At 35.9% G+C, this 25,570-nt stretch overlaps 1 protein-coding gene across 7 annotated transcripts in view; it reads left to right on the top strand.

The window, feature by feature from the left end:
* CHD9 (chromodomain helicase DNA binding protein 9) overlaps positions 1-25,570 on the top strand; it is a 102,143-nt gene that overhangs the window by 61,855 nt on the left and 14,718 nt on the right. For all 7 annotated transcript variants that reach the window (XM_072871927.1, XM_072871928.1, XM_072871925.1 and 4 more), the window contains 23 exons: positions 184-270; positions 2,240-2,377; positions 4,574-4,695; positions 5,934-6,177; positions 7,308-7,484; positions 8,397-8,540; positions 9,058-9,313; positions 10,166-10,376; positions 12,470-12,665; positions 13,440-13,607; positions 14,195-14,374; positions 15,917-16,027; positions 16,696-16,892; positions 17,684-17,883; positions 18,386-18,545; positions 19,510-19,599; positions 20,659-20,762; positions 20,887-21,004; positions 21,703-21,760; positions 22,085-22,127; positions 22,289-22,508; positions 22,640-22,842; positions 23,096-24,004. In XM_072871927.1, the coding sequence (XP_072728028.1) occupies positions 184-270; positions 2,240-2,377; positions 4,574-4,695; positions 5,934-6,177; positions 7,308-7,484; positions 8,397-8,540; positions 9,058-9,313; positions 10,166-10,376; positions 12,470-12,665; positions 13,440-13,607; positions 14,195-14,374; positions 15,917-16,027; positions 16,696-16,892; positions 17,684-17,883; positions 18,386-18,545; positions 19,510-19,599; positions 20,659-20,762; positions 20,887-21,004; positions 21,703-21,760; positions 22,085-22,127; positions 22,289-22,508; positions 22,640-22,842; positions 23,096-24,004 (4,336 nt within the window). The remainder of the gene's footprint in view (positions 1-183; positions 271-2,239; positions 2,378-4,573; positions 4,696-5,933; positions 6,178-7,307; positions 7,485-8,396; positions 8,541-9,057; positions 9,314-10,165; positions 10,377-12,469; positions 12,666-13,439; positions 13,608-14,194; positions 14,375-15,916; positions 16,028-16,695; positions 16,893-17,683; positions 17,884-18,385; positions 18,546-19,509; positions 19,600-20,658; positions 20,763-20,886; positions 21,005-21,702; positions 21,761-22,084; positions 22,128-22,288; positions 22,509-22,639; positions 22,843-23,095; positions 24,005-25,570) is intronic.

The following is a 25,570-nucleotide window of genomic DNA, read 5'->3' as shown; positions in this document are numbered from 1 at the left end:
TCTAATCTAATGTCAGATCCCTCTTAAGTGCCAGTTGCCAAAAAAAAAAAAGGGGGGGGGGGATGTGCAAAAGCCTCAATAGTTTCCAGCTGCCAGATTCATTTTGTGTACAATGAGACCAAGTCTTAGCATATAGCAGCTTTTTTTTGCCTATCTACTGGTTTTATTAATCTTGCATTGCAGATGGAAGAAGAACCTTTTAATCCTGACTATGTTGAAGTAGACCGGGTATTAGAAGTATCTCTTTGTGAAGATAAGGACACTGGCGAGGTAAATATATCTTAAAGCAAGTCAAGAAGGTACACCTCCAAGTAGTGTTTGATAATTGTAATTGTAGCAGATTTCAGAGTAACACCTTAATGATTTTAAGCTTCAATAATATTTCTAATGAGACATGACAATCCTGTCGTTTCCTATGCTAGCCATGTATTTTGAAATAGAAATCAGAGTTCAATGGCTTATATTTTTATTAGTATTAATAGGTGTTGTGGTTTAACCCCAGTTGGCAACTAAGCACCACACAGCTGCTTGCTCACCCTCCCTTCCCACCCCCCACCCCCCCCCTCAGTGGATGGGAGAGAGAATTGGGGGGGGGGAGTAAAACCCGTGGGTTGAGATAAATACAGTTTAATAGGACAGCAGAGGAAAAGAAAATATAATGATAAAAGAATGTACGAAACAAGTGATGCACAGTGCAATTGCTCACCACCCACTGACCGATGCCCAGTCCATCCCGAAGCAGCAATTGCTGCTCCCTGGCCAGCTCCCCCAGTTTCTGTAGTGAGCATGACGTCGTATGGTATGGAATACCCCTTTGTCCAGTTTGGGTCAGCTGTCCTGGCTGTGCCCCCTCCCAGCTTCTTGTGCACCTGGCAGAGCATGGAAGGCTGAAAAGTTCTCGACTAGTATAAGCACTGCTTAGCAGCAACTAAAACATCAGTGTGTTACCAATATTATTCTCCTACTAAATCCAGAACACAGCACTATACCAGCTACTAGGAAGAAAATTAACTCTATCCCAGCCAAAACCAGGACAATAGGTCATAGTAGATAAAGCTTAGGTAGTTACTGACATAAATGTGAGGTTTGATAATTGCCCTTGTGAGTTCAGACAAAAGGCTGATCCCATGTACTGTCCTGTCTCTCTGATAGTGACAAGGGGTCACTGCTGAAAAAGGCACAACAAGGCAGTGCAGTGGTGGTTCCCTCTTCCTCTCTAACTCTGTCCCTAGGTTTTAGGCAACCAGTGATGGTGAGGTGTTTTGATAGCTACTAGTGGACCTTTCCCTCTGTATTTATCAAAAACCTTTTTTTAATTTAAAGTACCTCTTCTGGAAAGCTATTAAAGAACCCAAACATGGGATTAGAAAATTAAAAAAAAAAAGAAAACAGAAAAGCAAATCAAGCAAATAAATTGCCAAAATTCACAAAGAGTCTGAGGCAAGCAGAGAACAAAGACTGACAAAGTTGTTGATTAAGGCTGTTGGAATAGCTATGATACTTATTCTGTTCTTCTAGATAGTAAAATGAGCAGACTTTTACCCAGTGATTTCTGCATTAATCTTCCTAAAGCAGGGTTGAGGGTTAAAATTGCTTTTCGTTGTATGCAGCAGATTTGTCATCATTACACTTATGGAAAAAATGTGGTGTTGTCATAAGACTTTCCCCCAGCTTCTTGAAAGATGACTTTTTATTTGGTTTTTAAATATTTATTTACTGAATCTAAATAAAATAATCTGCTTTGGTTCCATCTTTTGAGACTTTTCCTAAATTTTTATATATGTTGCCCAGCAGACCTGTAAAGCTTTCAATTTTGTTGAGAAGACCTCTGTTTTAGGAACTTTCTCAAGCTCTTTGCTTTAGGCTTAGGTAGCCTCATTTGGAGAGCAGAGGAAATGTTCTCAGTAGCAACTCTGTAGTTAACCTCTGTAGTTAATTCTGCCCTGCCGCACCATTTCCACAAACATCACAAATGTAGTAATTTATCTTTCCTAAGACTAAGATTTACTTGTGGGTAAGTGGGATTGAAAAGTACTCCAAGGGTCTGCAACAAGTGGTAGAGTATGAGAATCCAAGGGTAAGTAGGTAGATAACAAGAATCTACACCGACCATTTTTGAAAGTATGAAATGTGCTTTTGTTTCCAGCTCGCATGTAAGCTAGCTACTCAAATAGTAAGGCATATTAACAGTCTGTATACTAAATTAAAAGCTGATAACATTCAGAATTTTCTTCTGCAGCCTGTTATTTACTATTTAGTAAAATGGTGTTCGTTGCCATATGAAGACAGTACGTGGGAGCTGAAAGAAGATGTAGATCAAGCAAAAATAGAAGAATTTGAACAGTTGCAAGCTTCCAGGCCTGACTCAAGGAGATTGGTAAAATTATACCCAATTTACTTGTCTGTCTTGACAAATGGGATTTGGTTTTTCCAACTTTAAACTTTTGTGTTAAAACATAAGGCTTATTGACATTCTGTGTAAAGGATCTGCTACCTTTGTTACCTAGGAAAAATAATATTTTCAGGTAGGTATAGATAAATATTCTCATCTAATTTGTTACTCTTAAAAAAAATTAAAGTTTTTGTTTAGGAAAAAATATAAAGTGCTATAAATTTCTGAGCTTCTGAGTGATGAGCAACACATTGAAACTGGCTTTCACAGAATCTAAACACCATTAAGACGAGGAGAAAACAGAATGAAGTATAAACATCCTGTTAGAGAGAACAGAGTTAAGTCTTGTGCCTCAGCACTGAAGGAAATTGGCAAATGAGATCTGTCAAACAGATTCCGTAATTACTTCCTGCTTTTATTTTTCTTGTCATAAAGGGCTAGCTGAAAGGAAGAAAAATACATGTAATAAGGAAATGTGTTTTATCTTTAAATTATCAATCTTCTGTCTCATAGAGCAGGAGAAAACAAAATAGTTCTATTTTAAGTCGTGTGTGTCATTGTCAGAGTAAGATGTGTCCCGTGTGGTGTAGTACAACACTTGTTCTAACTTACTTATTTTACAGAACTGAATATGCACAGTGTTTTAATTTGTAGGCTTTGGATTTTATTTTAATGGTTTTTCCATCTACAGATAATGACAGTAGTCACAATTAATGTCTTCATATTATATTTAGTTCATTTTTCTAGTATTTATTTAAAATCCTGCCATTTTGGCATGTGGGAAGAAGGGCTTTTATACCTCTCTGTTTACCATATTTGTCTTTGAGAGAATAAGATTATTAAAGTGCAGCTGTACAACTGACAGTCATCTTAGCATCAGCAACAAGTATTTTTTTGTTCCAGGCTCCAGCAAGTACAAGAAAGTATTTGCTGACTGCAGCCCTGCAAGCAGGAGCGTGGCTGCTCCTGGTGTGGGGGAGTGGACAGATGGTTGCTTGTGGGTGAGGGGAGGAAGCCACAGCTGCTGGGGAGGGACAGCTACTGCTGCACTGAGACCTTGTGTCAGGTGATGCTGATGTTGGCAATAGAGAGATACAAAATCAAAAACTAAAATTCAGAGCTGCTAGATAAGGCCATGTGAGTCTAGAGTGAATTCAAGCTTTTATAAACACCGAGACATGTAGCAGGGGGGGAAGTACAGCTGATCAGAAAAGCTTTTACTAAAAATATTTTGCTTGAATGTGTGAGTTTGTTCACATTGGGATGCAGAAGCTATCCAAAGAGAGGTGTTTTCTGATGGAATCCTATCTAGTATCAGTCAAAAACATCATGATTTCTCTGTCAAGTTGCCTGCTAAGCTAATTGCTAGCCTGTTGAGTCTCCAGGCTTGGGAACTTGTGTGTGTATATATGTTTGGGGGTTTTTTTTAATACATAACCTGTCAGCTTTCCTTTAGCTTGCTAGGGACATTAAGATGATATACCTTGATACAGTCTGTTTTGTCATGTCCTTTGTATCATGATCCTGCGTATGCTGGTAACTGTCTTTCGTCTGATCCCTTGGTGAAATCGATTCAGAGAACTAAACCACACACAAGTCTACTTTTTTGTATTCCTGGTGTTGGCTTCTTGAGTTGGCTAACTGTGAGGTGGAGTGATAAGCAGTGACCAGGGCAAGTGCTGAAAGGAAAGGGATCACAGTAACTCAGTGTAGATTGCCCAAACTGCTTCAGGACGGTGGCATCAGCATCCAGAGTTACTTAGACTTCGGGGATTTTGGTAGTCCCAAATACTCAGTTGGCTCTTAGAGCTGTTCTTAGAGCTTCCAAAGTGAAACTTCATATATTCTTGAAGCTTCTCATATAAATGACTTAGTGTTTCAAATTAGCAGTGCCAAGCTATTTGTATGCTTAGTTTTAGAGATCAGTTGCTTGATATTATTATTATATAGTCTCCAGTTACTTTTAGAAGTATTCATTTATATAGACAAATAAATACAAATTTCAGGTTTCTGCAGACTAGTAATTAGTAAGTAATGTTAACAATGATACCTTCCCAGTTTTAAGGTTGAATAATTACGTTCTAAATCTGAATTGTTACACTGAGGAAATAGTGGGTTAAAATGTTTTGGAAAAAGTAAAGTGTGTACCAACTTGCACATGTATTAATCTTTCCCTTAAAGGACCGACCACCTCCAAACTCCTGGAAGAAGATAGAACAGTCCAGGGAATATAAAAATGGCAATCAGCTCAGGGAATATCAACTGGAAGGACTTAACTGGCTCCTGTTCAACTGGTACAATAGGTATATGCTTGGAATGTTTTTTAATGTACATTTTAAACCATATGGAGTGAATCACTGTTACTGGGCATGAATACTGTTTTAACTAAATTTATCTTGACTTCTCTGCTTATAGCTAAAAGGGTGTAGCTGGAAAAAAACAAATTTCTCTTCCTTGGGGTGTACAAGTATGTTTTTGTCAACAAGAATAACAAAAAACAAATCTAAAAAGAATAAAACTAACCTAACTAGAAATAAATTTTCAATGGCTATGAGGAAATTAAAACAAAAAGCAACTTCCATCAAATACAAGCTTTCAGAATTTTTGGAACAATGGGGAAACGCTTGCATCTTTCAAAATGATTTCTAGAATTAATATGTATTTCAAATAAAGTTACCTGTCTTCAGAAATAAGGCTAGTAAATAATTGTGTTTTCTGTATTGTAAGCTAAAGTTGACTTTTGTTCATTAATACTACGATGTATTAACAGGAATATAACTTTCAAGATTTTTTTCAGAGCTGTGTATTTTCTCTGTATCTAAGTTGGATTTATATTCCTGAATCTTCCTGCTTGCTTTATTTCCAAAATATCAGTTGCCTGTCCTTTATAGAGATTATGTCAACAAACATACCATTTTACCATACAGTTTCATGATCTGCAAAAGAAAATTTTGGTTTAATTCTCAGTCAAGCACTACATAGCTGTGTGAACATCTGTGCTGGAATGTATGGCTGAGGGTGAGCACCTAGTGGTACTTCATGTAGTAATTTGGTTATGTGCGACTGCCTCAGTTTTGGAAATGAGGGGAAATTTGTCAGTGATGCTATAATGCACTCCTTTTATGTGAGCGTAGCTGGGATACTTTCCATGTGTGACTTTGATGGAATCTTCATTAATTGGTAGAAGTTTTGTCAAGGTGAGTGTACATGTACAAAATCTGATTAATTCCTTTAATTAGGGCAGATGTAGTCCCAAAAGAATGCTTCTGGAATAATTTTCTAGGAGCACCTCATGGAACATTCCATTCTCAGGTTTTGCTAGTGCTAAACATGATTGAAAGCTTGTGGTTTTGTGTACCGAGTTCATTCTTTCACCGTAACGAGGGAACATTTGCAAACACTTTCACAGTGCCTCAGTTTTGACTATTGTTTTAAACTGGTATATTTGAGCTTTGTTTTTATAAATTGTCCGTTTGAGTAACAGCTTTAGTGTCTGTATTTTCTTTGATGCTAATAACAAATAAATATATTTTACTTTCAGGCGAAATTGCATTTTAGCAGATGAAATGGGTCTTGGCAAAACCATTCAGTCAATTACATTCCTCTATGAAATCCTCCTGGCTGGTATAAGAGGGCCTTTTCTGATTATAGCTCCGCTTTCCACTATAACAAACTGGGAAAGAGAATTTCGCACGTGGACTGACCTTAATGTTGTAGTGTATCATGGAAGTATGATCAGCAGGCAGATGATTCAGCAGTATGAAATGTACTTCAGGGATTCCCAGGTATTGTAATGTCACTTGTATGCAATAACTTACCCAAACCCTGTGTCAGGTAGTAGTAACGAAAAGTATGGTTTACATTATCTGTACATATGTCTTAGTGAAAGTCATTTTACACCCCATTATGTGTTTTGGGTTTTTTTAAGCTTTTTACATATCAGAATCTTTAACATAGGCTTACTGAGTAAATTTTGTGAAAGTGGTTGCAGCATGATGGATGTTGTTTCAGTATGCTGAGTAATTTTGCAATTGAATAGCAGTGACGCTGATGCTCATGTGGAGATTAAAGTGTACACAGATGGTCCTGAATTTGAAGAGCAGTGAGAAGAAAAATACAGCTGATTGAGCTCTATGTTACCTTTAGGTAGCTGTTGATTTCCTTTTGCTAGTATAACTAGCTTCATCTGTGTACAGTTTGCTTTTCTGCCTGAAATACTTCCCATTAAATAACATGAAAAAAAAACTTGAAATCTGATTATTTTAAAAGGGGGGGTTGCCTTTTCTATATATTCTGTATAAATAAACAATTTTTTTAAAGTATCATGGTATTTCTACAAAATTGATAAGGCTGAAAACTTTTTTAAAATTAGTGCTAAATATTAAAATGACATCTGGTTTCTCTAGTGAGTTATTGTATACTGCCTATTGAAGGCCTTCCATATTCTCTTTGTCAGACCAGTGGAGTAGAGTAAGCTGGATAAAAAGTGTTCATTTAGTTCTCAGGTGATACTTTTATTACTTACTGTATGAGTGCTAAATATATTACCGTCATATATTTTGATTGATTGACTGTAGGATTTTTTCCTGTCAGTTAGTCTTTCAGATTTTCCCAGGGTTAAAAATGTGATACTATTACATGCACCTTTTGAAACAGTTTCATTAGATGGTTATATCTGTAATTTAAAAGTGGTTAAAATTTTTCTGTTGGTTAGATAATATTTGATTTGTGGCTATGGATAATTACTCATTAGTATTAATTACAGAGTTATAGAGATGTAATACATGTGTATGGGATGACAAAACAATTCATAATGTAAAAACTGATGTTGGGCTCTTGATAAAAATTTCAGCAACAAAATCTTTAAATTGAGTAGATTCAAGGTAATAAATCTTTTGTGTTGATGAATCTCCAGGGACGTATCGTTCGAGGTACCTACAGATTCCAAGCCATTATCACAACTTTTGAAATGATTCTTGGTGGGTGTCCAGAGTTAAATGCAATTGAATGGCGTTGTGTTATTATTGATGAAGCTCACAGACTGAAGAACAAAAATTGCAAACTCTTGGAAGGACTAAAATTAATGAACCTTGTGAGTAACTATTTTTCACTTTTTGGGTTTGATTGTAGTTAATTACAATACTGTGATAATAAATCACAAATTTGGTTTACGTGCCAAAAAAGATCTCTCAAGCAGTCTTTCTCAGGAGATATCTATTCCTGATACTCTCTTCAAATGTATGTATTTTTGATAGCTGATGCTGATATGTCTTTGATGAAATAAAATGTGGCAAGTTCTAACTAAGCAGATCTATTTTTGATGGTACTATTCTATAGTGTGTTTTAATTATGATGAAGATTTCATTTAAAATGTTTTGAAATAATAAAATAGCTTCTGTGCAGGTTTTTGTGCAATAATTAATGTTTAAAAACCTAGAAAGTATTTTAAACATGTTACTTAACAATAAAAACAAGCAAGTAATAACACTACTGCTATGCAAGTAGTAGAATTTAAAAGTTATTGTCTAGTCTTGTATTTAAGATCTTATTTGTTATAGTGAAAGATTTTTAAAAAGCAGATACTGCCATGAATCTTGAGGCCTTTGGTGCATTACTACAAGATGACCATGACTAGTTTTGCATTAGTTTTTTTGACTTCCTTATTACTTTGATACACTTGTTGCTGCAGGTTCTCAAAAGTAGTCTTACTTGCTTTCCGATACATGCTTAGGGTGTATTTTCCACACTATAGAGAGAGAGGGTTATACATGTGTGAATATTACAGGCAAAAGTTGAAGTGTTCAGGCATTTCTTCATTACAGATGCAGGAAGACAGAATTTAAAGTAAATACTTATTGTTGTTTTTATAAATCTGTTTATCTGTATTACCTGTGTATTTAGTGACACGCAGAACTGGTATTTTCAGGTTATGACACTCAGACTCAACACAAATTTTTGCAAATGTGTGCACGTAAGGTTATGTGAGTTTTGTTTCCTTTCATAGGAGCATAAAGTGCTGTTAACAGGTACCCCACTGCAGAACACAGTAGAAGAATTATTTAGCCTCCTTCATTTTCTTGAACCATTGCGTTTTCCTGCTGAATCTACGTTCATGCAAGAATTCGGAGATCTTAAAACAGAGGAACAGGTATTGCATGTTGAATAAGTTCGTTTTGAGCTTCAGTATTTAAGCATGACTTCTTTGAAGGAAAAACTTTTGTTTTGTATAGTAAGTGTTACTGCTCCCCACCCTCCCCTTTGCTCCCCACATATCACCTATGATTGTTTTGTCATGCAATTTCTCTAAACTATGCAGGCAGTAGATATCAATTAAGTATGATATTTTATGTTAAAGGATTATTTTTACTTTTTTGGGTCGGTTTTATAAATTTGGCAAGTAAATAGTGAGAATAATAAAAATTGAAGTTTTCTGGCTTTGTAGGCAGAGTCTTTGCAGACAAATGCTAACAAGATATTCTTTTTTGGGTTTGGAGTACCTAAAAAAATCCTTCAGTAATTTGGGGTTAAAAATAAGGCTATATCCCATCTGGAAAATATTTTATATAAGTCTAGGAAAAAAAATTAGTGATATGGAGTTCAAAAATTTTTAATTAAACTACACTATTACTTTTTCATGTTCCAACAAACTGTTGTGTTTCATTTAGGTTCAGAAACTGCAAGCTATCCTGAAACCCATGATGCTCAGACGATTAAAGGAAGATGTAGAAAAAAAGCTGGCTCCTAAGGAAGAAACTATAATTGAAGTAGAACTAACTAATATTCAGAAGAAATATTATCGAGCAATTTTGGAGAAAAATTTTGCTTTCTTATCCAAAGGAGCAGGGCAAGCAAATGTACCCAATCTGGTCAACACTATGATGGAACTCAGAAAGTGTTGTAATCACCCTTATCTCATCAAAGGTAAATACATTATAAATACCGATTCTTTTTTCTTTTTTTTAACTACTTTCGTACCTTTATTTAAAATATGTAAGAACTTTTGTTGTAATTCTTTGACGTTTTCATCAGACTTGCCAAGGATTGGATTAGGTGGAAGCATTTTTTTGGTAGATGGTAAGGCAAAGTTGTGAGGCAGTTGCGTATTTGAGGCCTGAAACATGAACTTGTTGTTTTGTAGCATTTCACAGAACATTTAGAAGCAATTATCTCATGGAAATGTTACATCTCTTTGAAAGCAGTATGAAAAAGAACTTCTAGAGCTGACTTTTAAAATTAATGCTTCTTGCAAGTAATATGGTCTTGTGTCAGTCTTAATTGCTTTTCTCACTTACTTGTAACTAACTTGGATGTGTTTCCTGCTTCAAGAAAATACACTTTAAGCTCTTAAAGTTTTTGCTATGATTTCAGTCATAGTGGGACTTCAGAAAAGGTCTTCAAAATACTGTTTTTAAGACTCGTGTCCCATTTAAAATATCACAGAGACAAAAGGACTTGTGTGTTTTAGTTGGTTTTTTTACACAACACTTGAAAAAGTTGTATTTTCGTTTTTGCAGTTTTGGGGGGCATTCACCTCATTCTAGGTGTTTTTTCTGTGGCGTTCTGCTTAAAAACTTAAGACTTGTTTTCAAAGAGCATAGAAATAGATGTTCTTGCTAGACTTTAGATCCATGCAGAACTTTGTTTTGTCTCCAGCAGTGGCTAATGGGGGATATTATCAGAGCACCAGCACTGATTTTGGTAACTTAGTCTTGTAACTCAACAGAGATATTTGTGTAGATACACCTATAGATACAGAAATACATTCTTCGATAGGTGCTGAAGAGAAAATCATCGGAGAGTTTAAAGAAACGTATAGCCCAAGTGCTTCTGACTTCCATCTGCAAGCAATGATCCAGTCTGCTGGTAAATTGGTTCTTATTGATAAACTTCTTCCAAAAATGAAAGCAGGAGGCCACAAGGTCCTTATTTTCTCTCAAATGGTGCGCTGCCTTGATATTTTGGAGGATTACCTTATACATAAAAGGTAAGATACTGCATATTCTGTCTCCTGTAGTATATTGTTCTCAGTGGGTGTATCTTTGAATGTTAGTGCAGAATTAATGATTACTGCATACCAAAGATAGGAATTTTTTGTTGTTGTTGTTAATCGCTGTGTAACTTGCTGTGTTCTGTAATGGTTTATCATTTATTCACCAACAAATTAAAAACTTCAAAGAACAACTAAAAGAGAGTTGTTGAGTAAAACGTGTGCCTTCAGTTTGCTGCTTTTTCTATTAAACGTTTTTGTATTTATGTACTGTTTATACATTGCCTGTCAGAAACTAAGTAAGTTCAAGTTCAACGTAGCTCATCCAAACCCCAGAAGCATAGAATGTGTTCTTTATTTACATCGTGTTGAACTTGGACCAGACGGGGGTAATGCGGCTCCTTACTCCCAATAGAATATGAGTACGAAATGGTAAACAACTGGAGGTTTGTTTTTTTTATTAATGTAAAAATAAAAATGTGCTTCCTATTTTTCCTAAATTATTACTGCTTTGAATTTTGCAGCAGAACTGAACTGCCAGCCATAAAGCAGCTCCTTAGATCTGCTTTTGCTGTCCCATATAATAGCACCCTTTGATTATACTGTTGACTCCACGGAAACTAAGGGCTTATTTAAGCATGTGACTAAATACTATGCATAAAGCCTTAGCACATAAAATCTAACCTTAAACTTGGTTACAATCAGTAGTTGCTATATCAACCTGAAAAACTATAAAAAGGCATAGTTCTGGTTGCTTTAATATTCCATTTGTTGGAATGTACATACTGCTTTGAAGTGTATATTTGTCTGTGAACTACATAGAGTTAACATGTAAAAAAATAAAAATTTGTAAAAATGTCAAGCCTTTCTGCAGTGGATACTGGAATGTATATTGAAAATCATTAGTAGATTATATTAATACTTCTTTTTGTGATAATTTTGTGTAACTTCTATGCTTCTATGGTTTTTGTTTTATAAAGCTGTCTGTTTGAACTGAGAGCTCAACAGTTTGTATGGTTTATTTTAATAGACTAATTTTAACTTCATAGTAGTACTTATAATCCAGTATGGAAAATACTTCTTTTTCCTGTAACAATGTAACATCTAGACTAGTGCATCATATCTACAGGTAGAATCTTCTGAAATCTGTAGAAGCTGAAACTTGCTCTGTGCTACTGTTCGATTAGAAGTGTTAGAGTTGCACATGTGATTAGACTTAGTACTTAACAGAATTCATGACTGTAGGAGGTGGCTGCCTGCCAAAATGCCTGTGGCCCTATGGGTTATCTGCTGTGCCATTTTATAGCTGATTAGAAGAAAAATGGTTGTGAAGCTTTTTGACCAGTAGATAGACATTGAGCATCTTACTCCATTTACAACGTACAGAAGTATTTGCTTCCAAGTATTTTGCTTGATTTCAGAAGTTTCATAGGAGTCTTTCTAATTATCAAAGGTAACAGAAATGACAGTTTTACTTCAGGCTTTTAAATTTGCTGGGTTTAGTTAGGAAGCCATGGATTCATTGATGCCTTGATAAAGATTGTTAGAGGTGCTGTCATGTCATTTTTGTTCCATTTCTCTTAATCTTGACAGAATCAATATGCAGTTTGTCCAGTGACAGCTCACCAAGTACTGCTTTCTGCTTATTGCTTGGTTACCTCTAACGTGTTCAGACAATTTGGTATATAATACAGAAGTACACTGTCCTGCTTCTGTGATCCTAGTCAGAGATCCAAGCATAATAGCATGTGAAAAACTTGTAAGTGTCCACATGGGACTTCAGGCTATGGTGTGTTTTAATGCAACTAAGTGCCATGGTAATACATGTTTCCTGATATGTATAATCGGGTACTTGCTTGAATGGTCAAAGTTCAGAAGAACTTGTCTTAAAATGCTCAGTGTTTGGATTTGCTGATGTGTATTAGTACTACAGATAAGTGAGTTCTGTCATGATTCCTGGTTATGTTACCCATTGATGACCAACGTTAGTTTATATCACTTTTATTCACTGTAAAGAATGAACATGCAAGCAGGAGATCTGTTCTGATCTCTGGAATGATTTGTGTCTGTGTATCTGTGGTAATTTCCAGATACTTGTATGAACGAATTGATGGTCGAGTACGAGGGAATCTCAGACAAGCTGCAATTGACCGGTTCAGCAAACCAGATTCCGATCGCTTTGTCTTCCTTTTGTGCACCAGAGCTGGTGGTTTGGGCATTAATTTGACTGCAGCAGATACGTGTATAATTTTTGATTCTGACTGGAATCCTCAAAATGATCTGCAGGTAAATTCCTTTGAGCATTATAGTGAGGCCTAAGAAGTCAAACCTGGTTGATATCAATTTGGTCACTTTGAATATTGTCTCTGTTTTGAACATGCATCATTTTGAAATGTTCAAGTTTTTTAAGGCATATGTTTAATGTTTTTTGAAGAATACTTTCTGCTTGGATAGGAGAGGTCATCTGGGTTTGGCTGGGTTCTAACTTTTTCTGTCAAATTGATTACTCTGTAAAAACACAACACAGATAAACTAAGTCAGTGAGTTGATAAAACCCTTAAGATTTTGATGACGTTATGAAAGCGGGGGTTAGATTTTGCATATACTGACTAACACAGTTTATGGAAAAAGAGCTGTTCAGCTAAAACATAAAATATAGAAAAGGATTAATATGTATTAAGAAAGAGTGAATTAATCAAATCTAGGAATTGGATGCTGAAATTGAATCCATTCTCAAGTTGCAACTCCTTTATCTGGAGATCAGATAGCTTACGAGCTAAGCATGCCTTTTTATCTAGTATTACTGCAAGGGGAATACCATTCAGTAGCATTCAGGACAGATCATTCATCTGCATTTTACTTACTACACTATTTTTAGTAAATTGTTCACAATGTGGAAAATGTCTGATAGCTTCCATTTAAGTAAATGTGAATTGACTTCCTTTTGAGTTCATACTACTGTTTTTCAGATTGTGCTACAGTAGAAACAATTTCTTAAGAATTGTATCTTATTCCTATATAAGTCTAAATGCTTATTGCCATTCTCCCTTCCTTCAAAAGGCTCAAGCCCGTTGTCACAGGATTGGTCAGAACAAAGCGGTGAAGGTCTACAGACTGATAACGCGTAACTCCTATGAAAGAGAGATGTTTGACAGAGCAAGTCTGAAACTGGGACTGGATAAGGCTGTCTTACAGAGTATGAGTGGAAGAGAAAACAGTGTCGGTGGTGTATGTAGACTTATTTCTTGAAATAACTTTCATTTTGCTTTTGTAATCATGTGCAAACTATTTTAAATTAGAGAAGCTGTCATTTTTCTGTTGTTTGCATCTCATGTTTTCTGATGTGGACTAACAATATAGTTGACATAATTTTAAATGTAGTCAGTTACTCTGATAAATCTTGCACTGTTTCTTGCCTCTGAAGGTCTAAGTCAGATAATGTCAAAGTTAAAACAAGGAGAAAAGTTTCCCTTTGTTTCCTTGTATCTTCTCACATTAATATAATGTGTTACTTTAATATAAGATGAGATTTACATCTAGTATTAACAGGTAATTTTTTTAAACTTATGTTCATCACTGTTTTGAGAATAGCCAAAATTAAAAAGACATACCTGTAAAAATGTGTACTGTAACCACATAACAATTTATTTCAACTGTCAACTAGACTTTTCTCTTAGCTTTTAATAATCTAGATTTTAAGTTTATAAATTATAAGGCACAGCTAGGTTGCATAAACATTGGAAAGGGAAAGAGAAATAGGAAAGGCTTTGGGGGATTTTTTTCTCGACTGTCTAAAACTTATTTTATTTGCTCAGATCCAACAACTCTCCAAAAAAGAAATAGAAGACTTGCTTCGAAGAGGTGCATATGGTGCCATTATGGATGAAGAAGATGAAGGCTCTAAATTCTGTGAGGAAGACATTGACCAAATTTTGCAACGTCGTACTAAAACTATCACAATTGAATCAGAAGGAAGGGGCTCCACTTTTGCCAAGGTGCAGAAGCAGCAAGTTGTTCTTTGACAGTATAGAACTGTAAACATAATTGAATGTTGTAAAGCTTATGCTTTTTTTTTTTTTAAAGCTATGTTTACTTTACTTAATACGTGTGTATGTTAGGTACATTTTGGGGGTTCTTGTATCTGTGTGTTTATATTAACATGTGCACATAGCAAAATCAGATTTGCACACACAGATGGAGTAAATGCCAGGTGCAAAGAGCATGCTTGAGCAAAGAGGAGTAGTAGGTGTGTGCTGCTTTTGAAAAGACTAGGTTTTGTGTGAGGTATAATGGACTGCATTAACCAAGAATATTATAACAGTTTTGTTTATAGATCCATTTGTATTCACATATATTAAGAGCAGGGGAAAATGTATACAAGACAAACAGTAATAAGATTAAAAATTGTCAGGCTTATTCTAAAAATGCCTACACATACAATATAGTTTGAACCGTTAGCTTTTTTGGTAAGAGTTTGAAAAGCAAAATAAGAAAGCTTCTAAAATAGCAGGGGGTGGAGTGTATATGTATGTTCATGGGGGGAGCTGAGAACATAAGGTCTTAGGAGTAATAGTCTAGAATAAAATTGGACAGACATTTTCTAATTTTTGGTGGGTAAGAGAAAAACAGTAATATCATAGCATCCAAAAACCTATGCTGGAAAATTGGATGAACAGAACAAAAAGTAAATTTGGACTCTTTAATTTCCAAAGCATGTGCAAATATGAATCTGAACAAATACAAATTCAGGTAAATTAAAAAAAACATAAATAATTAAAAAAAAAAATCAAGCAGTATAACTGAGCTTGGAACATGGGTACTTCACAAATGCAGTTGTGACAATTCAAAAAAAAAAAAAGGCAAAGCAAAAGGAAAACTTTTACGACTACATGTATATTTATTATTTATAAATATACATTTATTTAGACTCTCTTATCTTGCTGATTGTGGGTTAAATAAGAAATAGACTTCTAAAGAAGAGATAGGAAACCAATTAGGGAACATCATCATCATTGTCTTCTTATCAGAAGAGTTAGAAATTTTTATATGTATTTACTCTTTTCCCAAAAGTATTGTATCAGGGTTTCTTAAATGCCTTCTGAAATTAAGCTTATTCCATGCTCTCAAGCTTTGATTGTTGGTAGTTTAAACACTCCTTTGAAATTTCCCTCAAGCGAGTACTTCTGCATAAGATGAAATCCCCAAATGCTGATAAGCCTCTTCAAAAGATTCTATTTTCTTCCATTCAAGTGATTTAGATTCAGACTTAGAAGCAGAAGAATCTTGCTGCTTAATGTCCTGATGGTGCATAAAAGTTCATTAGATTTTTCTGATATATTATGGATCTGATTTTAAAAAATTAAGGGGGAGGAGAACTTTTGAGTTGCTTTGCACTGTAAGTAACTTCTAAAGTCTTAACAGCTGCTTGGGAGATTTTTGATGAAGTAAGGTTATGCAGTCTTTACAGCACTAAGGCATTCAAACTCTAAAAACTTTTGATGTATGATGTTGGTAAGATTTAGTTTTATTTATTACAGGCTAGTTTTGTTGCATCTGGAAACAGGACTGATATTTCACTAGATGATCCCAACTTCTGGCAGAAATGGGCCAAAAAAGCAGAAATAGATATAGATGCTATCAGTGGTAGAGTAAGTATTTATCTTTTTTAATGCACACTTTTTCACGTATGTGCTTGCTGATGAATTCTGGAATAGCATGTGTAGGACTTCCGGTGCTTTTTTGATTAATATTTCAACAAATCAAACTTTTTGTGCATGGGTAATCAGCCTGCTGATAGCTTTAGTATTTCCTAGCTCCCTGCTGTCCCAAAAGAGTTTGGGGGTCTTTGATTTTTGTCAAAGACCTGGAAATGGTTGAAAGTGTGTAATTGTTCTCATTTCCCTGTCTGTAAATCCTGGGCTGGGATCTGCGAAATAGCTGACTAAGAGTTGTATCAATTTTATAATACTGGAAGCTGTGTCCTATACTTGAAGACATTCCCATGGAGTCAGTTCTAAAAACTTTCCAGTGCCCCTTTTTACTCACAGAGCCTGGGGTGTAGTCTGTGTAAGTATTCAGCTCAGATGAGGTATTCAGTATTGTTTGTAACTAATGTACTGGCATCATGGTATGAAACCCATTTTTTGTTGCCTTAAATGCCACAAAATATTTTACTTGCTTTATGGGTGTTTACTGTGATGTCTTTACAAAAGACCTGTTAATGACATTAGATAGAAATTGTTGTTTCTGAACTGAAGCCATCTACTTAAAAACTTATCAACTGTTTCTCTGATAAGGTTTGTTTGAAATTTTGCAGAACAGCCTGGTTATTGATACCCCAAGAATTAGGAAACAAACACGGCCCTTTAGTGCTACAAAAGATGAGCTGGCCGAGTTGTCTGAAGTGGAGAGCGAGGGTGATGATAAACCAAAACTCCGCAGGCCTTGTGACCGTTCCAATGGATACGGAAGAACAGAGTGCTTTCGGGTGGAAAAAAACTTGCTGGTCTATGGGTATGGTATACACCCTTCTTCCTTCTAGGAAGTTTTTAAAAAACAGTATTTTTCCATGTACTAAATTGTATTTTTGGGATAACTCTTAGCTATATTGGCAATAACCTGCTGTGTATATATAGAATTTATTTAGAATATGAATTTCTGTGAATTTATCATGCACCCTGTATAAATCTTTCTGACAATTTGCAGTTGAAGAAACATTAAAGAGGGGAGGTGAAAACCTTTCTTCAAAGTAGATCATTACATTTAACATGGGCACTACAGTAGTCTCTAAAAATCGGTACAGTAAGTGCTGCAGGCAGGCTCAAAACTCTGTAAATAAATAAATATCTGAAATAAAGGCTTGCTAGGTGACTTGATGTTCATAATAGCAGAACATCTTGCACTTCCATGAGGTGCAAATAGGAACTGAAAATCTAATCAGTTACTTTAAGCATACTTAAATCAGACATGTTCATTTGGAAATAAAATCTTAGGTCTTCTCTCACCCACCTTATAAGATAAATGACTGTGCTTATCAGTATGAGTTCCTGTCAGTTTTGTGTCTTAGAATCCTAAAACAATCATCCATATTTTTTTGTAAACAGGCAAGTTTTGTTTAAAACTGTTTTAAAAAGATGGAGTTTTGTTGCAAATGTTAGATTCATATTTCCACTCAGTAACTTAAGCTGAAGGAGAAAAGAGGAAAGCTAAATATTTTACAGAGAAATTCCCTTTTGTAACAGAAATCTACAGGCTACCCAAGTGTTTCACTTCTAAGTGCTGATTTGTGTTTCACTTTGGACTAGGTGGGGTCGATGGAGAGAAATTTTGTCACATGGTCGCTTCAAGAGACAGCTGAATGAACAGGATGTGGAGATAATTTGCCGAGCTCTATTAGCCTATTGCCTTGTTCACTACAGAGGGGATGAGAAAATAAAAAGTTTTATATGGGATCTCATTACCCCAACAGAGGATGGGCAAACACGAGAGTTACAGAATCATCTTGGTAAGACTTACATGTTTCTGCAGTTAAATAGCTTCATATGTGTATGCCTGTGGTACTGGGATAAAAACAGCTAAAAATTCTCTCTGAATGCGTCCTACTTGAAATAAATGGAATTTATTCCAGGTACGCAATTCAATTGATGTCAAAAGAAGTGTCATTTCTGCTTTGCTTTGTGTTTGACGGCTTGCCCAAATGGATTGGTGTACTCTGTGTAAGCTTTCTTTTAATTTCAGTTCATAAGAACCTGTTCTGTTTCATAGTAGGTGACAACACGCTCTCATTTCTTTCCCCCTCTCCTGCTTTGTCCTTAGCTGGTGAAATGTACTCCAGGGATGCTCTAAGAGACAAAAGGGGAAAAAACCTCATATCCAGAGGCTGTGATGCTAGTATTTTTTTCTGCACTCCAGGTCACAATACTAGTATAGGATATAGGAACTATAAGTGTCATAGGGATCTATACGTACCTGTTGCTATTACTGTATTTATATTTTAAATTATATAGGCTTATCAGCCCCTGTGCCTAGAGGAAGAAAAGGAAAAAAAGTGAAGACCCAGGCTAGCACTTTCGATATTCACAAAGCAGAATGGCTTCGAAAATACAATCCAGAACATCTGTTGCAAGACGAAGGATACAAAAAGCACATAAAGCACCATTGCAACAAGTAAGCAGTGGCTGAAGTGTGAATGCCTTTCAATGTTTATATAAAGATTCTTTTTTCTTCTAATTTCTCATTGTCCTGGAAGACTTTAAAATACTTGTGGCACTATGAAGGAACAAGTTCTAATGGTGTTAGCTTGATTAGAATAAATAGGTTGCAGTGTATTAGAAGGTGAACAGAGTATTTCACATTTAAAGTAATTCTGTTACCATTTAAATTTAAAGAAACTGTATGTTTGTGTCTGTACAGAGAGAGATCGATCTTGCTAGAATGTTTGGGGAGCCTTGTAGCAGCCAACGGACTAAAGAGTTTGGGAGTGCCTAGCAAAGAAACTGTGAAAGCATTGAAGTCATTGCCCCTCAGTCTTATATGCTGTTTACCTGGCATGTTTTCTAGGCTTCTGAGAATCTGAGCTGTTAGCTTGTTGAAAGCTCATGCATAGCCATGAATGAACTTGTTTTAGGTAAATCATTTTTCTGTAGCAAAACTTGTCATACTGTCCTTGAAAACTTCATACAGCTATAGTCAAGAGTTGAGATAAAGCATGGAGAAAGCCACTGGGGTCGTGCACCAAATTTGAAGTGAGAAGGAATTAAAAGGTGATGTGAAAGATGTTCATTGTCAGCCTGCTCGATTCTTTCTAAGGGAATCTTCTAAGTAGGAAAAGGGAAATAGAAGTTTGTTCTTAGCAGTATTTTATGAAGCAAGTGAGGATTGTTCTGCTGGCCCTGGTCTTTGTCTAGGATTTGAAAGAATTTTTGTAATGAAATTATTTGTAGCAGTGATCGCAATAAAAAGTGTTAGGTGACCTGAATTAGAGGTTATCTCCTCTTATAACTGCAGGAAGTATGTTTTAGGAAAATGACTTGAAAGCTTTGTGATATTACAAAAGACAAAACAAAACCACCCACAATTATTGAAAGCATTTAGGGTGCTAATATTTGTATTTCTTTTTTTCTTTGTTTAGGGTCTTGCTTCGAGTAAGAATGCTGTATTACTTAAAACAGGAAGTCATTGGTAATGAATTCCAAAAGGTGTTTGATGGAATTGATGCCAGGTGAACTATAGAGAGGTTTTTTTGCTTGTTTATTTGAAAATGTAAACTATCAAATGAAAATTCAGAAATCTTCCTAGACCTAAATAAGAAATATTAAAACCAAATATTTGTATCCTTAGGCTGTGAGAAAAATGTTTTTGTTTACTAAACACTTTGTATTGACTTGACATGAGGGAGTCCTGATGCCTATTTATGAGTCTAGCTGTATTAAGTAAAATTATTTAAGTCAAATAGCCTGAAAAAGTGAGTGAAAGATAGAATTATATACTTTACATTCTCATTGGCGTGGTTTTCCTGCCTCTTTATGCACACTTCTAGTTATGTGCTGCATAGTCCATTAATTTTTTTTTTAATGGAAGTATTTCCATTTGGAAATTTTTGAACTCACTGCTACAGGAGCTTGGTGGATAGAAAGTTTTAATTTGATTCAGAAAGCTGTTATAAACATTTGTGGAAGAACAGTCCATCTCGTGCTATTAAACATAAAAGCAGATAATCCTTGGTTTGATAAGTTTTGCAAGCACAAACTGCTAGGAGTTTTGGCAGAGTTTACTGAGAGAAGAATAGCCTATGCTCGTTCTGGTTTCATATTCTTTCCCTGTTACTGGTCTCTGTGAAATACGAAATACCAAGCTGTCTGGGTGTTTTGTATTACTGTTTTTAGGTAATACAAATTATGCAGAGGTGAAAAATTGTATGCAGAGGTGAAAAATTGTATGCCTCAGTTTCTTTAGGTTATCAAAATTACTCTTAATGATAAATTAATATTGTATTGTGTGGCTTATGTAACTTACTAGCGTAACGATCCACTTTTTAACTGCTACTTGCTATTAAATAACAAAGTGCATTAAAAAATTAAATATTTCAATCCTAGGACTCTTTACAGCCTTCAAAGTAATCTTTGAATTAGTTTGCTGGACATGGAATGTTGTATATATGTGCTTGAAGAGAGAAGTTTAAAAATCCCACATAAAGTACAAATGTGCAAAGAGAAAATAAAAATTTATTTCTTCCTCTGAATATTATTGATGTTGGTGTGCTGTTGGTGATTCTCCTTAGTGAAATTGATGTTTGGGTCCCTGAGCCAGATCACTCTGAAGTTCCTGCTGAGTGGTGGGATGCAGATGCAGATAAATCCCTTCTAATTGGAGTTTTTAAACATGGTGAGTAATATGGATGACTACGTATGTACTTCCCCACCCCTCAGTATAAACACCCAACACTCAATTTTTTTTTATAGCTTAGTCTGAAAGTTGAATTTGTGCCACTTTTTTTTTTCCTTTATAGGTTATGAAAAATACAACACTATCAGAGCAGACCCAGCGCTGTGCTTCTTGGAAAGGGTTGGCAAGCCAGATGAAAAAGCAGTTGCTGCTGAACAGAGAGCAAATGATTATATTGATGGGTATGAGCACTTAAATTGGGCATGAATGTTTCGGGGCCTTAAAGTAAACAAGACTGAATTTATATGTTTTACTTTATTCTCTTCTTAACTGGTTTTATACTAATTTGATGCCATTGTTGTGAAGAATACTACTTTGATTGCTCACAGAGTGGAAAAGAGTTGGGAACAGTCTAACAGAACCATTGAAATTTGGGATTTCACAGTTAAAGGAAAAATGCAGCAACTTGTTGTTAACAGGGACTCTACCTTGTGTTGCTGTATCAGAAGTATTACTTAGGCACTGAAGTAATACTTCAGTATTACTGAAGTATTAAGTATAAAAGCCTTCAGAGGCAGAGTGCTACAGACCTATTGAACTTGATTTCAGGTCAGTCAGCTTGGTGTATTAGTCTTGTGTAGCTAACCAGTGACCCCAGTAGATAAATTTGAGTAATGCTGATAACTGCTGAAAAGGAGAACTGCTTTTATTCATTGCTTCATCAGTGAGGTTAGCAGCTGTGGTCATAAAGACCATCTTTGAATGAGGTAGTGAATTGGGGGGGGCAGGATTCAAGCCATGAAATATTTTCCTCGTTTCAAATAGAAAATTAAATATAGTATATCTAACTAAATTGAAATTAGTTTTGCTTAACTGAAAAGAGCATAAGGACTTCTAAAGTATTACTAAGATGGGTTCTTTTGTGTTGAAATTTTGACAGGGATGTAGAAGATCCAGAATATAAACCAGCACCAGCAATGTTTAAAGATGACATAGAGGTATAGTAGGCACCTATTAATAGCACCTTTTAACACACCTAGAATGTAATACTTCCACCTTTTCATTGAGCAGATTACTACATTTTTCTATATTTCTCTAAACTGATAGAATTTATTCCGTGCGTTTCTGCAGTTGTGTGGGCGGGGGGAAGGGGAAGGGAATTGTTCTATAATTCTGTTGTATGCCTTGTTAGCCATTTGTCCAAAATATCTGTTACTTTTGTTCTTTGTCATATTCGTAAGTCGACTGCAAGATATAAGTTTAACCTAAATCTATGGAGAGGGCTACATTTTTAATTTTGCTTCACTTTTGTTTTTCTACAGGATGATGTTTCATCCCCAGGTGATCTAGTAATAGCAGATGGAGGTAAATACATAAAACTTCAAATCTGAGCCAATTCAGTCTATTTTGAATTGTTTCATTCTCTTGACTCTTAGCTAAAATGTATTTAGATTGCCTAGTGTAGAACCATAGGCACCAGCAATGATTAACTTCTTTATTTTTCCTGTGACTTTGTTTTAATATAGATGGACAAATGATGGAAGGAGACAAAATCTATTGGCCCACTCAGTCTGCCTTAACAACACGCCTTCGCCGTCTAATAACAGCTTATCAACGAACAAGTAAAAATAGGCAGGCTCAGCAGATCCAGCCAGCATTCCCAATACAAACTAGTATGATGCAGCCTCCATATGAAGAAGCTGCTCTAAATCCAAAGATGGCTGCTAAGATTGAAAGACAGCAAAGGTATGTGCAGCATGCAAATACACGTTTTTAATACATCCTTATATAAAAAATATTGAAGAAATAATAACTGCTAGCTGAGTTAAATAGTGAAGAAAATGACAGAATTTCCATTTTTTTTCTTGCTGATCAAGATGGACGAGAAGAGAAGAAGCTGACTTCTACAGAGTTGTGTCCACATTTGGAGTGGTGTTTGATCCTGAAAGGGGACGATTTGATTGGACCAAATTTAGAGCAATGGCTAGACTACATAAGAAAACTGATGAGAGCTTAGAGAAGTACTTGTATGCATTTATGTCAATGTGCCGGAGGGTCTGTCGTCTCCCCTCAAAAGAAGGTGGGTGTATATATTTTTACTTCTAGTTTTATCTTCAATTTCTATTGCCAGTGCTTATCTTAAAGGTTTTTCTTTCATGTTTTCCAAAATAAAAATGGGGGAGAAGGAAATAAGGAAACACGTTAAGTGTGAAATTGAAAGCTTATAATGGGGAGACATACATTAACTGATTAAAGCCATCTACTTCTAGTATTGATTTGCAGTGGTTTGGGTTTTTTTGTCAGATTCTCATCTTTGTTTTGTTTTAATACAGAACTCGTAGACCCAAACATTTTTATCCAGCCAATTACAGAGGAGCGTGCTTCTCGGACTTTGTATCGTATTGAACTCCTAAGGAAAGTGCGAGAGCAGGCTCTTAGACACCCACAGTTGTTTGAACGACTAAAACTATGCCAGCCAAACCCGGACTTACCTGTCTGGTGGGAGTGTGGGACTCATGACAGGGATTTACTTATTGGAGCTGCTAAACATGGAGTTAGCAGGACAGATTATCATATTCTTCGTGATCCTGAACTCTCATTTATGTCTGCCCAGAGGAACTATAATCAAAATAAAGTGGCACTCTCAAGGACTTCTACTCCACTCTTGCATCAGTACCAGATGGCATTATCTGCTTCTCCTCTTACACCTCAGTCAAGATTGTCAGATGCTAAAGTGAATGCTTTTGAGGACACAAAAGCTAAAAATGAAAATCTGAAAGAGGACCCTCAGTCTTCTGAAGAGGAATCTATGTCTACAGAGGAGACACAGACAATAACGAAATCTGAACCTTTGAGTCCAAAAAATGGCACACCAATACAAAATACAGACCACAAACCTAGCGTGAAGACTGAAACAGACAGGCGCATGGTGGCAGCAAGGACAGAGCCTCTAACTCCAAACCCAGCTTCCAAAAAACAGAGAGTCAGCAAAAGGGGATCTGACTCTAGCTCTGACTCAGACTCTGACTCAGATAGATCATCCTGTTCTTCCAGGTCATCTTCTTCATCGTCTTCGTCTTCCTCATCTTGTTCACACTCTCGCTCAGGCTCTAGCTCTTCATCATCTTCATCTTGTTCTTCAGCATCTTCATCCTCATCATCATCATCCTCATCATCGTCGTCGTCGTCATCATCATCATCTGAAGAGAGTGATAGTGATGAAGAGGAGGCACAAAAACGTGGTATGTGTGTAGTCTTTATTTCTGCAGTATAACTCTTAAACTGAACAAGTTTGTTCTTAATGGAAAAATGTCTGAAAAAGGATATTAAATCCCACAAAAGTAACCTTAAATAAACATCTTTGCTTGATTCTTCAAGTGAGTTGTAACAATTTCAGGGCTACAGCATTTTCTTTGCTTCATATCTGTGCCTTGGATGAGGTAGCTAGGATTTGTTGACTGATTCCGTAAGCAAGCTTACTGTGCATGTGGTTCATGTGTGGGAGGAGAGTTGAATGGCTAATGTTTCCTGGAAATATATTGTGTGTGTGTGTATTCCCTACTACTGTTTCTTTTTCTTCCTAAATACAGAGATTCTTTTGGTTTCCCTGTTTCTTTTTTCCACTCTTGCTCACCTGTCTTTGTAGCTTCCTCATTGTGCTTTCATTAAATCTGCAAGCTTCCTTCTGTCCAAGCTGTTACATAGGCTGTTTTTTTCTTGTAAACTGGAGGTGGCCAAGCAGTGTACTTGCACTGGAAATTTACAAACGCTTAAAAATAGGTACCTGCTTAGAAAAGACTGAGGCGATTATAGAGCATAGGACCAAATAGCACAGAGACACTTTGAAAGCTTCAAAGTAGAAGCAAAAACCTTTGATCAGTGATTTAAAATTTTTAATAAACCAACCAGTCATTCTTTAGTACATTCTTTATTTTGATACTATGAAGTGTCCTCTGCTCTTGCCCCATTGAAACGCAGAATGTGAAAAGATTTCTCTACTGTGTCATAGCAAATGGTAGTAGGAAAAGGCAGAGGATGAAGTTAGGCAGTGGGATCACAGCATAAGTAAATAAGCTATTTTTTTTTCCCAATACCTCAGGGAAAAAGGCATTGTATTAATCAGATGGATCCTCTTGTCTGTGGAAATGACAAATGGAAACCATAGAGTTAATTTATGGGGAAAATGATTACTGGGCAAGTAAAATGCCACTTAAAATTATTAAGATGCTGCTGCCTGTAGCAGTGGAAGGACATTTTCAGAGGAAACAGTCGCATGCAAACATTAAAACAGTGAGAGAAAAGGAATGCTTGTGTGACAAATATTTAGATCTAGATGGTGGATACTATAACACGTGCTACAAGTCCAAATACTAGGCTTGCTTTCTGCCAGCTCAGTCTGTTTAGGCAAGTAATTGTGCCATCCTCAGACTGCAAAATTTTGTAATCAGTCAGCCTTTCTTTTTGTAGCTCTTCTGCTGTAAGTTGCTGTTGAAGAGATTGGTAAATGCTGGAAAATTCTGTTAACTTCATTTGCATTTTAATTTTAAGCCCAAGTTTTATTTCATATGTTGTACAACGATCATGGACCTTTGGCACACCTTTCACATTTGAAACATCTTTTAAGAGAGAGCTAAATTGTATCAGATGACTCGATACATAGCTATTGTTAAGGACAAATTGAGTTCTGTAGAATTGTCCCTCAATATTCTTACTCATTGTGCTGATGTAGTATTCACCTTTTCAGGCAGCACTTCTGTTTTTTTTTTCTAGTTTCAGACTGTTTCCTCATGTCATAGTGAAACTTAAAT

This window comes from Ciconia boyciana, chromosome 9 (genome assembly GCF_034638445.1).
Source record: "Ciconia boyciana chromosome 9, ASM3463844v1, whole genome shotgun sequence".
Lineage (NCBI taxonomy): Eukaryota > Metazoa > Chordata > Aves > Ciconiiformes > Ciconiidae > Ciconia > Ciconia boyciana.
This window is presented reverse-complemented; position numbering and strand designations above follow the sequence as displayed.